The sequence below is a fragment of the Natrix helvetica genome (assembly GCF_964273705.1).
Source record: "Natrix helvetica genome assembly, chromosome: 4".
Lineage (NCBI taxonomy): Eukaryota > Metazoa > Chordata > Lepidosauria > Squamata > Natricidae > Natrix > Natrix helvetica.
The window spans coordinates 127,124,185-127,141,191 of record NC_138550.1 but is presented as its reverse complement, the minus strand read 5'-3'; the positions used below and the strand labels follow the sequence as shown (position 1 = coordinate 127,141,191).

The window sequence follows — 17,007 nt, the reverse complement described above, 5'->3', positions numbered from 1 at the left end:
TCTGTTAATATATATTTTATACTATCTATTTGCACTCATCAGATTGTGGGGAAGCAATGTAAAATTAAGAAGAAGTCATGGAACAAGAAGTTAATCTGAACCAAAAATAGAAGCCAGAGGCAAGCCAGAAAACAAAGATCAAGAGATTTTATTTCAGAAAAAAAGTAACAGGAAGTCTTCCTAATTTATCTCCCTCAGTGCTGTTTTTTTTTTTAAAAAAGGCGCAATATTCATTTTGAATTCAGTATATATCACTTTATCTACTTTGATATTTCTATGTGGAAAAATAACTGAAAGTTCAAAATATATAACAGCTTTAATCTGGAAGCTACGATGAAGCATGTTACTTACTCCAGAATAAAATGGTTCACCAGACACACAGATGACATCTTGTTCTTGAATTGTCAAAATATCTTTGGCTAAGTGCAGCCGCACTTTGAAAGGTTCCTGATTACCATCCTGTAGCAAACAAATCCCTGTCTTTGACTTTAAAAGGCAGAAGAAGAAGAAAATTTTATTAGTTGTCAAATCGTTTATGGACTATTTATTCGAAGGATCAAAAAAGTTTCCTTTAGTTTTTAACTGGAATATTCAGTAAAACCAATAAAATAAGGTATATCTCAAATGATCCATTAAAATTCACCCAATTATCAGATGTAAGTAAAAAATATTGAAACATGCAAGGCAAAAATTACTAATAGAAGTTTGGAAACTCAGACATTAAGTAACATTTCAATATTGAAAGTATCTGTACTTTGTATATGGATGGAGGACTAAAACTTCTAAAATGTGATTATAAACTAAAAAACCCTTTTGCAATAGCAGGGCTTATGTTTCAGTATTCTACATAGGCATATAAAATACAACTTGCACATTATTTGATAGAGTTGCACCCTGATAATTTTTTGTTAAAGTTACAGGATTTGATTTATTTAACTACCGGTAAATTTACTAGAATTACTCAACAGCCAAGACCTTAACTGGGATCACAGAAAGACAATGAAAAGTTCCACTAATGATCACTCTGTTTTATTATAATAATCCAATAAATGACTCTTCAATGTGCAAACACAAATTCAATACAAGTGCTTTTCAGATTGTAGCCTAGATTTGTGAATTTATTAATTAAAATTAATCCACAGCTACATATTTTGGAAAGACCAAGATCGCTATAGCTATTAGAAATGTTGCATCACCTACAACAGGTTGTAGACTTTCTACTTCAAAACTTTTCTAACTTCTTTTTCTAAAAAATATTAATTGACTAACTATTTTGCTGATTCACCTTCCTTTCATTGGAATTTAAGGGCATGCAATTTTCTGAATGGACAGTTTATATGCTTGGAGAGTGCAATGATCTCTGTCTTCGTCCTCTTTTTCCTCTTTTGAATTTCTGAAGTAGTATTGACACATGGATAGTTATTCTACTTCAGTTATTCTCCAAATTTTATTACCCAAAATAGAGATACCCAACATCTAACAACCTCTTTGTAGAGTAGCCAGGTGCATAAGTATCCAAATGTGGAAATCCCATCGGAAACAAACTGTTTATTGAAACAAGGAACAAGTTTGTAAGCCTGTTCAGTACATTATAGACTCGAATACCCTTCCTCAACCAGACAAGTCTTCAGATGTACTGGTTTTAAATACAAGGAAGAATAGTCCAATACCCCTGGAGGGCTGTTATAAAATCTGCTGTCATTATGTCAGCCAAGTAATGTTAAATATTAAGAGTAAATATTACATTTCATCCATTCCAACAAACCCATGTCTGAGCATTGTGTGCAGACTTGGAATCAATATCATGTCCTCAATTTTAGAATTTTATGACTGGCTCTGGTACTTCACACCCCTCTCTCTAAATTTTCTTGCTTCTTTGCATTTAAACTTCATGATAGAAAACAAATATGATTTTCGGAGACAGAAAAAAACAGGAAGGATGGAAAACAAATACAGAGTGACATCTTAATTCTACTAATCTCCACCAAATAAGGTTAGCTGGATGGCAGAAATGTGTGTTTATCTCTATTTTGGAAGAACAGTTCCTAATTCATTTGATGGTTTCCTGGCTAACATTTCTTGGAAAAAAATGTACATAGTTATATTGTGTTATTTGACTCTATATTTGCCTCCTGGCTAATTACCTTATAAAATCTCCCAAGCAGCTTGATGAAAAAAGCTACGAGCAAGCATTAAATAACATCTAACTATACAGTAGGACTAATTAAGCATCACAGTGAAGTTAAAATAAGAGTGAGCAGTGGGATGCACACAGGCAAAACCTATTCAGAATGAATAAAGAAATCAAGCATGAGAAAAGCAAAAACAAAACATATCCCAGCAAACACACAAACACAATTCAGTGTGTATTATTTAGTAGTATTATTTCACAGTACAATAGTTGTGGCTATACAATACATCCTTAAAATATTATTCCAGTTCTGACTCTAAAAAGCAGTGATTTATATAAATAAGAGAAGTTTTAGCCTTTAGAATGAACAGAATTGTAATTTATTTCAGATGTACAATCATTCATTGTTGATGTAATATATATACATATTACGCATGAAGCATGATCTTGATATTTAATTATCAGTAGCATCAATTTTTGATCCCACTTTGGCTATTCAACATTGCAATACACACTACTTCAGGGATGTTTAGAAGAACACATCCTAGGCTTTTGTCTCTTTTTACTTTTTATTAGTAGCTTGCTAATTCAAAACTGTTTGTAATTATCTGAATAGTTTCTAATCATCTTATTCCATTCTTGTTCAAATTTATCCATTATTCTAAGTCTACTTCCTTTTCTTACACTCTCAAACTAGAGAGATATGGAAGTTGCATTACACCATGTCCTCATTTGTACAATTTTTTGAGTTCTATCCTTTATTGGAGATCAAAAGGGATTTTTCTATACACATACCTCATACATGAGAGTATGACCTAATATAATACCTGTATCTCCAGTCTCAGAGTTTAAGAAAAAATAGTATGCTATATCGAGTATTTTAAAGGTGGCCCCTATATATTCCACCCACCAACACTCCTGAGCTCCAGAGCCTGAAGACCATCTAAAACTAATGCACTGCATATAATCACATAAAAAAATGCAATGACCCATGAGTTCAATTCCCCATAGAGGGAACTGACAGATGAGCCTCAAATAAATTAAAGCTCATATTCTTTTGTTTTGGGTTAATGCTAATAAATTCATTATTAGTCATACAACACTTTTTCAAAAAATTTCTAGCGTTATTTATAATTTGTTCTTAATGATGCTAGAATGTGGAAAACAAAGGAAGTGGAAGATTAGGAGATAAATGTAGAAAAAGCTAGGTAAAGAAAATGAAAAATAAAAGCTTTGCATACCACATTCATAGTCCAATGGTCAGCATGGAATTAAAGGGGATAAAAAGAATGCATGCATAAACATGTCCATGAACACATAAAGAGATTTTTTTATGGTTCATTGTTTTCTTATATATACATGGTTATAATTGTAGATATGATATTAAGTGAAGTGTAGCCCTATTAAAATCATCTTTGCATTTGTATGAAGCTTGATTTTGTAAACACAAAACATTCAAAGAATGGAAGTTTGAGAAGTCGCCTGTCCCTGCCCTGGCTATGAGGCTGATAAAGTTTTGCTTTATTTTTAGATATGCAAACCTCCATTTAATAAATCACATAATCCACACAAAGTTTATCATGAGAGTAAATGAGATAAAATAAGCACATATGTACATGCTTAAGTTAGAAAAATTTGCACCTCTTCACATGCAGTCCTGAAATCCATGTGCTGTGGCACCAAGAGATAATTGTCTAAAAGAAGGGAAAAAAGATATTTCATTAAAAAAAATTAGCACAGCAAAGGAGAATGATGCCCAAATTTAAGGTATTCTAACAGTTATTCATTAAATACCATTTAAGGCTACCTAAATATTCTCAATCATCTAAGTCATGGTTGTCCCAAAGATGCTTTTCAAAAGACAACTGGACTTTCTTGGTTTTTTCCTTGAAAACATTTTGCTTTTCATCCAAGAAGCTCATCCAGAACTGAAGAAGCTTCTTGGATAAGAAGCAAAATGTTTTCAAGGGGAAAAAAAGAAAAGAAAATCCAACTGCTTTTTGAAAAGCACCTTTGGGTTAAGGCTAGCTAATTTAAAACTACCCCCCAAATGAATTTGCATATGAAATATCATCCCACATTCTAATTTTGCTTATAAATATAAGTTCACTGGTTTATTCTACTTCAGTACAAAATAATTTTTAATAATGTAAATTCCTAGATGAAAATCTGAAATATGAGTAAAAAACTAAATGGTATTAAAAAAGAGAGAAAGAGAAGGATAATAGAAATAATATTTTTGTGTGCTGTGAGGAAGTGGAAAAGCCAAAACAGTGCATCTATCCCATCTGCATACTTAGAGAAAAAGAGTGAGGTCTATGTTTATGGAAATACCTGCCACATTATTTAATTTTGCATACAGTTTTCACAATCAAGAAACAGTGTGAGCATATAAAACCGTCAAACATGGCTAACAAATAAACCCTTTGTATTATTATTTTGATTTGATTTGATTTATTGTTTTATAATGGTTTTAACTGGTTGCTTATTGTACATCACCCAGTTACATTTGTGACACAGGTGGTTATAAACATCTAAAAAATAAATCAAAATACTATGAAGTAAGTGTGAAAATGACAGCACCACCAGACAAATTTATTGAGGAAAAATTTTATATCATGAAATAAAGCGTGTCATTCAAACAGTTGAGGCTATTCAAAGATTGTGTCCAGAAATGAATTAATCTGTAAAGTTCCTTTGGTTGCAGTTTTCTGAAGTCCTGCTTTCTATCTGAAATTTCATCAGATTCACAGAGGAATTTCCTGTACTTTTCAGCCAGTGACTTAAGTGTTTAGGATCAAGAACACACCTATCAGTTTCCTATTCTAAATTGAAATTCACGATTACATTATTTATGTTTCATTAAAAATGGAAATAATGCAACTTTAAACAAAATCAAACTAATAATACAAATACATTGTATTTCAGAGTACCAGTTTAACAAATATTGAACTACTTATCAATCTTTTACTTTTCAACTATATACACTCATATACGCTAAAGTACAATACTTTGAGTAAAATACAAATCACATGGTAGAAAGCTTGCTTCTGGGCTAAAAACACCCAAAAAGGAATGTACGCCAGATTACTGCATTAATGTGGTAGCTAAAACACACAATGCCCAGTGCATCTTCCAAAGTCTACACCAGGGGTGTCCAAACTTGGGAACTTTAAGACTTGTGGACTTCAACTCCCAGAATTCCCCAGCTGGGGAATTCTGGGAGTTGAAGTCCACAAGTCTTAAAGTTCCCAAGTTTGGACACCCCTGGTCTACACATTTTGCAGCCACTCATTATTTGGCATACATACAAGTATAAAATTTTGAAGCTATGGCATAAAAAAATAAAAACCGAAAAATACAAAATATTCATTTTTGTAGCAAATTTTACTGATCTAAGTTCACTATACTACATTAAGAATATATGCAGCTATATGCCCCGGTCATACAAGTAGTCCTTACTTAACGACCACTTGTTCAGTGACCATTTTAATATAAGTGCTAAACCACAAGTGGTCCTTCTTTAATACAAGTGCTGAACAACTGTGGCAGAACACCAATGCTCATGTGGTTACAATCTGGCCATCTGGTGACCACCTTAAAATTATGATGTCACAGCATCCTGCAGTGACATCATAATTTCTGATCGCCTTTTCTGAGCTTCATTGCCAGCTTCCGATAAGCAAAATATTTGGGGAATCAGAAGGAGGTAGGAAATGATGACTATGTGACCCGGTGTTTAATGGCATTGCAGAATTTGCTTAATAACAGCAACTGGAAATGCAGGAGCTGTTGTCACTAAGCAGCAGAGTCAAATAATGCTGTATTTTTACGATCCTGTAACTTAGTAACCAAAATTATAAAGGTTACGTTGGACTACCTGTAATATTATTTTATTTGGTATCTTTAATACCGATTGAAGTATATTTTTGTCAAGCAATAATATTCACTAACTGAACTTACTTTAAAAAGGTCTTCATTATTATCTGTTAATACTGTATGGTGACAAGAAATAAAAGTTCGAAGACAGAATAATCCATCAGTCTGAAAATAAAATTAAGCCATATAGGCTGACCTTTAACTTTTCCAAGCTCCCTCTTTTAATAAAAGAACGAAGAAAAACCAGAAAAAAAGATTCCAATATGACTTACACATTGCTATTTCATTTTCATTTTCTTAGCTATCACTACTGTGTACAAATTCTATTTCTTCCAAGATGGAAAGTTCATTTTTATCCTCTTGGTAGACTTCCAATCAGAAAAATAAAGATTGAGTCAAAATTTCTGCTCAAATAAATCCTCTCTGGTGAGGAGTTATACTGTGATACTGTAGATAAAAAAAAAATTATGTTATAAGTTGTTAGAAAACATTTGGGAGAATCAAAGGTCAGCAATATATGAGCACTCTGTCTTGTGGCATTTATTATTCTAAAAGAAAATATTTCATTCGCAGGTTGTTTTTTCGAAGTTCAATTTTTCAGACCACCCTAGGTATTCTCCCAACTGTAGTGCAATAACCCGCTAACAATACAACCACCAACAACAAAAACTGAACAGTATTGGAACAACATTTGCAGGAAAGAAAACAAACATAGTGCAAACTGGGTGCGGGATCTGGAGCAGATCCCAGAAATCTCCCAGAACAGGAACCAGTCACCATCACAGTAGCAGAAGTACAACAGTAAGTCACAAACTTGAAGAGCTGGACATCACCTGACCAGGACGTGATCCAGACCTACTGGCTAACAGCAGTGCATGAACAGGTAGCAGCACAGGTGAACCAACTCCTAGTTGCGGGCTTTCACCAGATTGGCTAACACAAAGAAGGATAGTGCTGATCATAAGAGATTATCATAAGGGAATCTCCACCATCCAACTACTGATAATAACCTGCTTCTCCACCATAGAGTCCTATCAGCACTAAAGCTACCAAGTTACAAGAACATATGGGCTAGCACATGAACCCAAATCAAAAGTGCAAAGGGAAGAGAACAATTATATCGCCTTCCCAAAATGTGCACCTATTTATTTCTTATATTTTAAAAATGTTTTTACCCATTTATTAGTTTATATAATCTATTTAAAATATGCATTTGCATTTAGTGCTGTGGAACACCAAGAGAAATAGCCAAAACCAACCCTATACTTTTCTAACCAGGTAGCTATTCAAAAAGCTATACTGTATGGCAATTTTACAATTACACCTCACATATTTTAATTATGCTTGGATAGAGATTGTTCAGAAAAGCCAACATATTACACTTGTATAGCAACAGCTTTCAAAGCCAAGAATATAAAATTGCAAAAATATTCACATTGAGGACATATTGCTGACTACTGGGGGTTAGTTGTGAAATAATATTATACTTCAACTATCTAAGGTCAATTGTGTCTGCTGTTTTATTAGTTAATGAACTCTCTAAATTTTCATGGTTTAGTGGAATCACTTGTTAAACAGGTGAGTCACAATATGTTATGTAGGAATGTGGAAAAAATTGACTCCCTTCTCAGCCCCAACTTAGTACCAACTTTCAAGTTGTCAAAAGGGGAATATTACAAATGGAATATACAAAGTTTGGGATTTTTGATTTTAGATAGAGGTGGCAGCATATGGCAATTCCCAAATAAAAATAAACTGCTGTATTCTCATTTTTCTTCTGTCTTCCATCTGACAGACACTCAAGTTTTCAAGAATAGCAGATTCATTTAAACTCATCTCAGATGGGATGTGCAAATAAACAACACCGAATAGGCAGCTTGGTAATTATACTTGACAGTCCCTTGGCAGACAGCCCTTTTATGTAACACTGAAAAAGCGTTTTAAAATACACAATTAAATCATTTTTGTTGCAAAGGGAAATAAATGGCATGCTACTGTGTGCTCCTGGAAGCAAAGCTTTTTAAAATTATTATTCACTAATATAAATAGGCTTGTATCTAGATTTCTATAAAGGTCAAAGTTTCTTCTAGTCAAAAGGAGACCTGGGACCAGACTGAAGTTTCCCAGTGGAGGAAAGGATGAGATTCTGTGGCTCCTTCTTCTTCCTATGGCAGTGATGGCTAACCTGTTTGTCATCATGTGCCAAACGCATGCACATGTGTGACAATTTCCATGCGTGCGCCCACACCAATAATGTAATGCATGTGCAACACATGCCCCATATTCCCCACTCTCTGAGCATGTGAGCAAGACACCCCTGTGCTCACCCTGCCCCCCACGGATGCTCCCACAATACCCACGCCTGCACCCCATTTTGGGTCTAGTAGACCTCTCTGCAGCCTCCTGGGACCAAAAATGGGCCACTGGTGGATGTGCCACCCCTCACCCCCATACACACTCCCCTACTCCCCATGCATGCAGGGCAGAGAACCAAAAAGCAGATGGCTGGCGGGAGACGTACATGCATGCACAGCGGAGCTGAGCTGGGGCAACAGCTCACGTATCCGCAGTGAGGGTTCTGCATGCCGCCTGTGGCACACGTGCCATAGGTTTGCCATCATGGTCCTATGGGTTACCCCAGTGCCAATTTCCACACTGTTCAAATGTCTTCTAGACATTTGGAAAAGCAGCATCTACGTTATATAGCAAAGAAATGCCTTTGTCCTAACGGTACAGTGTGCAACAGTGTGTCATTAAGATGATGTAGTTATAGGAACATTCCTAAAATGAATTTGACCTTAAAACTGCTTTTCTATGAAGGTCACGTTACTTAAAAGCAGGATAATGTATCAACTTTATGTTGGTGAAGTTGCATTGCTGTTGTTGTTTACTGCATATTGGCTATACCAGAAATCTTAGATGCAGTTCTAAGGGTTCTTTCTTTTCATTACTGCACAAGAAAATAGCACAAAAGAACTTGCCCAACGGATTAATGCTTTTCACATATTCCCATCTTGTAAATTGGAGCATAATACAAATGAAATACTGTCAGTGGTTAAACCTTGTCAGCACAACCCAAACAAGCAAAACTAATTCTGAATTTTCAGAACCTCAAAGGGCAAACTGAGTTATTGAGTAACATATATATTATTAACAGAGGCAAAGGAAATGAGACTGAACTGAATACTTGACAGAAATATATTCTTGTAAAAAGACTACATATAGACAACTTTCATTGTTTGTTTTTAATAGCTTGAAATGCAAAAATGCAAGCAGTCTGCAATCTATTTTGAGTTATATTCACAGTACGCCTAGAAATAGTGCAATATATCTCATAGAATGATTCACAAGCAGTTTTGCCAAGCCTTTGTTTTTGCAGTCAGTGTGATCTCTATTATTTTCAGCCTTTCTATCACCACTGCTCAGGTTTTCTGCTTCCTGTTTGTATGGCCTGGCATGGTGGCTCAGTGGACATGGCTAAAAGGGCATTTTTGCTGCTGCTGTTGCTGCTGTCATGGCTTTTTTATTGTTACTATCTTTAGTCTGTCCTCAGTCTGTTTGTTTTCTGATGTTTCTCTTCTGTTAAATGCCAGATTGGTGGTAAAATAGATCGTGAAAGACTTGATCCAGAATAAAAGGTGTGTGTGTGTGTGTGTGTGTGTGAGAGAGAGAGAGAGAGAGAGAGAGAGAGAGACAGAGAGAGAGACAGACAGACAGACAGACAGACAGACAGACAGACAGACAGACACATCATTGGGAAAGATGAGTAGTACCATCTGGTCTCAGGTTCTCCCAAGGTTTCTTTGTTCCGAAGTAGAGATATAAAGGGTATGGAGACACAGGATACAAGTAGTAATTTGTCTCACCAAAACCAAGATTTCTAAATTTGTGTGCTTCAATTTGGGTGACTGAAACAGAATCAGGATCCTGATAGTCTAGAACAGTGTTTCTCAAACCTGGCGACTTTAAGTCCTGTGGACTTCAACTCCCAGAATTCCCCAGCCAGCATAGCTGGGATTCTGGGAGTTGAAGTCCACAGGACTTAAAGTCGCCAAGTTTGAGAAACACTGGTCTAGAATGACCGATGGCCTCTCTAACTAAGCTGAGAAGGTCCCTACAATTGTTTTATGTCAGTGCTTAAATATTTTTGTTTGCACTGTTTTTAAGGAGAATCTCAGAAGGTCACGTCCCCCAAGAGTAGTCATAAATTTATCTCAAATAATATCTTTCCCCAATTTTTACACATTTAACGTAATTTTCTGCACTGATGAATGTGCTCCTTGAGTGAAGTAATCAGTTTTGGTTCATTTGCCATGGATGGATCATCAGCTCGATAGCTACAGTAGATAAATATTTCTTTCTTCTGCAGAGATTACAGGGTTAGTTTTCCAGGCCTGGCTACAAAGACTTATTACTTTGGTGGGGGGGGGGGGAGAGGAATTTTCAAAAATCAATGTAGGAAAGCTTGCTGATATGCCAGACCTTGCAATTAAAGCATTGCTGATTTACTGGACTATCAAGCTATCCTGGGCAATTAATCAATTGGCTTCTAAAGATATTATGTCAGCTCACTGGTGATAGGTCTGCTGAAGAGCTACAGGAAATGAAGAGTGCACATTTTTGGTTTGATACTGCTGGCATAAAACCAAAAGCAGAAATGAACACATAGAGCAACCTATCCCACGGCACTGAAGGAACAGCAAAATATTTTCACCCTCTTCCCCTGTTTTTCATAGAAAATTATCCAAGCAGGTTTTTCCAGATAGTTCAAAGACTGACATAGACTTTTAAGAGTCCTTGAACTGTTGAAAATGTCACAAAGGTACTGGATGAGTTATGGCCATGACCTGCATTTTAAATCCCACTTCCAGGTAAGAGAACAATCATGTGGAGACACTGTTTGATATTCATGCCTTCCTTCCAAAGGTTGTGCCACCTGCCTTAAAGGTCTCTCCATACATCTACAATTCCTCATAGCGGTTAATCCCAGGTTTGTAATATAGAATTCAAAAATGCATTCACATATTTAAACCACAATGATATTTGAAACACTATATTAATAAAAAATAAGGATACTGAACTAAAATAAGGGCAACAAGGCCATATCATTTGAGTTAATGTTCTCACCCATTTTACACTTCTAACTTAATGAGATGTCTGGTGACATTTAAAAAAAGACTGTCCATGTGGGAAAATCAAAGCATCATCTGTAATCTACATGTCAGGCTTGACGGATGCATATTTTTACATTAACCTTTAACAAGGAAATTGGACAATAGCTTACACAGTCAACAGGATATTTAACAGCCTTCAAAATTATAATTATATAAACCAAAGTGAAGAAGGGTGAAAATATCTTATTTCAAAAGACTTCATTGTGGAGCTCCAACATTATTAGGGCGAAGAACTCAGTACATGTCTTCTGCTTTCTTCATGAAATAAGCACTCTGGGTTTTTTCTATACCATATAGTTTTGGTATATATTAATTCTTGTAGAATTAGGGTACAATCAAATGGTCGAATGATTTATGATTTTATGGAACATTTGCATTTCACTGTATTTAAATGGATTTTCTCTTGCAATCTTGCATTATTTTTAAGTACTTTAAAAGTGCTGAAATTGTTTTAATTGTTAGTTGTACACCATCCAGAATCACAATTAATGAAATGGGTGGCTTTATAAATTTTATATGTGTGTGTGCTTGTCTGTTTGTATGTGTATGTCTTTGTGTACGAACACACACACACACACACTTGGGTTGGCTAGATAACATGGAGAATAGAGTGCCACCTTTTGATGCTGGACACTAATCTTGACTGGTATTTAATCTTACCCATTGGTGTCCTATCTTACCCACTGGTGAGCAAATACCTCCTATAAATCTGCCTAGTTCAAGATATGAAAGTGACAAGAATTAAGAGACATGTCATCTTGGAGGTTACCCTGATGAACAAAATCCATACCATATGTTGGAAAACCAGAACAATCTGATGATATGTGGGCTACTGGAACACACAATACATGGACAAGACAAGAAATCTGGAATTGATGTAATGCTACCACAACAGGAAATGGGATATATGAAATTAATGACATGGGTGGACAGAAGATTGATATCCATAAAAACTGAGAAATAGCTTGTTACCTAATTCTTCAACATAATGACATAACATAATTTGAGATAAAGCAAGTACATATTACAACATTGACTCAAGAAGACCCAGAAGAACAATGGAATCTATAGCTAATGCAATACAATAATACAATAGCAGAGTTGGAAGGGACTTTGGAGATCTTCTAGTCCAACCCCCTGCCTAGGCAGGAAACCCTACATCATTTCATACAAATGGCTATCCAACATCTTCTTAAAGACTTCCAATGTTGGGGCATTCACAACTTCTGGAGGCAAGCTGTTCCACTGATTAATTGTTCTGTCAGAAAATTTCTCCTCAGTTCTAAATTGCTTCTCTCCTTGATTAGTTTTCACCCAATGCTTCGTGTTCTGCCCTCATGTGCTTTGGATAATAGTTTGACTCCCTCACCTTTGTGGCAACCCTTGAGATATTGGAACACTGCTATCATGTCTCCCCTAGTCCTTCGTTTCATTAAATTAGACATACCCAGTTCCTGCAACTATTCTTCATACGTATGTTTTAGTCTCCAGTCCCCTAATCATCTGTTGCTCTTCTCTGCACTCTTTCTAGAGCCTCCACATCTTTTTTACATTGTGGTGACCAAAACTGAATGCAGTATTCCAAGTGTGGTCTTACCAAGACATTATAAAGTGGTATTAACACTTCACGTGATCTTCATTCTATCCCTCTGTTTATGCAGCCTAGAACTGTGTTGGCCTTTTTGGCAGCTGTTGCTGCACACTGCTGGCTCATATTTAAATGGTTGTCCAGTAGGACTCCAAGATCCCTCTCACAGTTACTACTATTGAGGAAGATACCACCTATACTGTATATGTGCATTTTGTTTTTCTTGCCTAAATGTATAATCTTACTTTTTTCACCATTGAATTTCATTTTGTTAGATAGTGCCCAATGTTCAAGTTTGTCAAGATCCTTCTGTATCTTAAGCCTATCTTCTGGAGTGTTGGCTATTCCTGCCATCTTGGTGTCATCTGCAAACTTGATGAGTTCCCCATTTATCCACTCATCCAGATCATTGATGAAGATATTGAAGAGTACTGGGCCTAAACAGAGCCTTGGGGTACTCCACTTCATACCTACCTCCATGTAGATGCAGTTCCATTGAGGACTACACATTGAGTGCAGTTGGTCAACCAGTTATGAATCCATCTGGTGGTGATGCTATCTAACCCACATTTTTCTATTTTATCTAGTAGTAGGTTATGATCTACTTTATCAAATCCCTTGCTGAAGTCCAAGTAAATGATATTGACGGCATTCCTCTGGTCCACTAATTTTGTCACTTTGTCGAAGAATGCAATAAGATTAGTCTGGCATGATCTGTTTTTGACAAACCCATGTTGCCTTTTGGCTATTACTTTGTTTACTTCTAGGTGTTCGCTTATTCATTGCTTGATTATCTTTTCCAGAATCTTCCCTGGTATTGAGGTCAGGCTGATAGGTCTATAGTTTGCTGGATCTATTTTTTTTTCCTTTTTTGAAGATGGGAACCACATCAGCTCTTTTCCAGGTCTCTGGCAGTTCCCCAGTGCTCCAGGATCTCTGAAAGGTATAGTTCAGTGGTGAAGCTGGAACATCACTCTCACTCACTCTATTACAGAGTAAATCAGATGATATGAGACATAAGGTCATAGATAAACTTACTACAATCAATCCTCAAAACCAATAACCAAGTACCAACAGAGGTGTACCATCAGATAGTATGCTAGAAAATACCAATAGAGATCCCATAACAATCTCTACTACCACCAAAACTCAAACAAATGAACTGCTTTGAATCTAGATAAGGAAGTGTCAGGATCTGATAGCAGACCAGGTACTAGTCACAATTACAGTAGCAGACATCCAACAGTGTGTCAATATCATGAAGAACCAAATAGTATCTGGCCTGGACACCCAGACAACATGTAGTCTGAACATGATCCACACCTAATGGTTAAAAAAACTAAAATCAATGCATGAATGCCTAGCATCACAAATGAACCAGCTGCTAACAACAGACACCCACAATTGCTAATACCAGGAAGGACAGTGCTCATTAAACAAGATCCCCACAAGGAAACAGTAGCATCTAACTTCTGGTAATAACCTACTTCCCCAACACATAGAGAGTCCTATCAGCATATAAGAACATGTGGACCATCACATGAACCAAACTCAGAAATGGAAAGGGAACAACACCAGAGGTTCAAAACACAAGATGCTCTTAAATAGAGCAGTCATACAACACTCAAGGTCTAAGAACACCAATCTGAGCACAGTCTGCATTGATTTCAGGAAATCCTGCCAATGCTTAGAAGAAGTAAAAGACAGCACTGAGGCACTGATCATTCCAGCACAAGAAAAGGCGACAATATGCATAGAAGCAGAGGTCTAGAAGTCTGAGCAAGATCCATGGTGCAGATAGTGCTTGTAGAGACACCTCAGAGACAATCTAACATATAGTGGCAAGGAGGCAGGTATAGGATTCACTAAACGGCACGAAGAAGTAGCTGGCTTTACGTACAGGAACATTTGCACAGTATATGGGCTAGAATCCTTCCACAAGTCCAGATGGGAGAGTCCACAATAACTCATGAGAATTAGAGTTGCTAAAATATTTCTCTGCTTTCTGTTCCTTAGTTCCATTTACCCTGAAAATTGGGGGATATGGTTCTGTTTTATTTATTCTGATAAAGCTTTGTTCATTAACACTCAAAAGATACGACTACAAACAGTAAACTCTATGTTTAGCTAGAGATAAACTTCACTCTGTCTTGGTTTTCAAGAACAAAGTGATAATTGACTTATGAGTGAGAACATATGGATGATTAGTCTTACTTATTTCTTGGTGATGTTGAAGAAATTTCTGTGCCCTTGTGAAGAACTCAGAATAATTGAAAAAAATAGTCTATTAACCTTTGTTTTCAATTTTTCAAGAAAGAAAACCTAGACATTGAATTATACACAGATCTCTAATGCTTGTTTATCCATTTAAGATTAGTACATACATCCATTATGAATGTAAAGCCCTTGCCATTATTAAAAATGTGTGCAAGCTGCTGAGCATTATTTCTACTGACAAAATGGAAACATGAGCATTATGAGCAAGTCACATTTAAGGCACATTTAAGACTAGGTTATCTATTTATGTTATTTGAAAAATATGTTGTCAAGCTACATAAGGGCACATGTCAAAATGTCAAACAACATTATTAAGAAGATAATGACCCTTTGAATCAGAGTAACATCAGCATCCATCAACTGCACATGTTCATGCCTGAAACAAATAAAATGCCGTTCAAGACACAAATATAAACATGTTCAACAGTAGAGATCAAACATTAGACAAGGTGATAAAGGTGAAATACAGCTTTACATAATTCAAACTACCGACCACTATGCAGTGGATTGCTAGTAGAGGAAGACCATACAAAGCTGTTTTCAGATGTCTCCAGCACTTTCATAGGACTGGAATTAACACAGGTACTGAAATTTTACAAAAACTGTTTATAAAAGAGCACAAGGTATTTTATACTATATATTTAGTAAATTTATGCCCACAGTTCTCCCAAAGTAAAATGAAGATTCCCTTAAATTCTACATAAAGTCAAGGTTATGTGCAATCTAAATTTAAACAACACACATTGAAACATGGAAAACTAATCAACTTATATTTGAAATCCAACTCTAAACCTTCACAAAATAATAAAATCCAAATAAAACCAAAATATAATTTTGATCAGCACTCTGATCAAAGCAAAATTGCCCATACAGTATTTTAAGAAACATAAAATACAAATAAACAAAACAAAACAGACACTACGGTCGAAAGATGTGAATCAGCATCCTTTCAACTTTCAAAAACGTCTTGGTCAGATTGTGCTGCCTTTTCATTTTACAGTATCTCATAAATTACTTTCCTCCAGTGTAATTATTCTGATTCTTCTCCAAGACGATTGTTTCTTTTCTTTTCTTTCGGTTCTTATTTCAAAGCACTGAATACTTCTGTGACGGATTTCATTCTATTTATTTCCTCTATTTAAAATAATACCTTCCTTATCAATCTTGCTTGCCTCTTCTGATTCAATCCTTTTTCTGGTCATCAACTTTACACTTCTCTTAATTGTCCTTCTCCTCAATGTTTTATTCTACACCAGTCTACATTGCTTTGCAGAACAGTTAAAAATCCACATGAGAATGGTTACAACTTTGCAAACGTATAAGGATCCATGATTAAATCTTGGTTAGTTACCAATTAGGTGTTGTGGTTAAGACACTGTCCTAGAAACCAGGGGACCCTGAGTTCTAGTCCTTCTTTAGGCATAAAGCCAGCTGGGCTAGTTATTTTCTCTCAGCCCTAGGAAGGAGGCATTGGCAAGCCACTTCTGGAAAACCTTCCCAAGAAAACTGCAGGGACTTATCCAGGCAGTTTCTGAGACATGTTTAACAGAAGAAAAGAAGAAGAGGAAAAAAATACTGGTAATAGCTCTAGAAAATATCCTAATGCAATGGAATGTGATAATTTTCAGGAGAATCTGCAGGAAAGCACTGAACTAATAAGTCTGATGAAAGCAATGTCATGCATGTCACAATGTAAGTCCATATATTATCCATGTATTGTGACATTATAGCACATCCCAAATAAGCAGAGTCTATGCTGCTTTCATAGTTTTAATCAGAATTGAGGTCATCCATGTTTATTGTGCCCACCACCACCCCCAAAAAACCCCATCACATTCTTCACATTAAATTTATGAACCATGAAGTAACTATTGTGTTTATGGTGAACGCTTTAAGTAAGCTATTCTTAATACAAATTGTTTTGAAAACAATTGCTTTGTAATTTTCTACATTCACCA

At 35.9% G+C, this 17,007-nt stretch overlaps 1 protein-coding gene across 2 annotated transcripts in view; it reads right to left on the bottom strand.

Moving 5' to 3' along the window:
- Positions 1–17,007, bottom strand: part of SNTG1 (syntrophin gamma 1) — a 220,754-nt gene that overhangs the window by 94,068 nt on the left and 109,679 nt on the right. For both annotated transcript variants that reach the window (XM_081953428.1, XM_081953429.1), the window contains exons 3-4: positions 3,773–3,825; positions 352–486 (exon numbers count right to left, since the gene is read on the bottom strand). In XM_081953428.1, coding sequence (XP_081809554.1) covers positions 352–486; positions 3,773–3,799 — 162 coding nt within the window. In that variant the 5' untranslated portion in view covers positions 3,800–3,825. The remainder of the gene's footprint in view (positions 1–351; positions 487–3,772; positions 3,826–17,007) is intronic.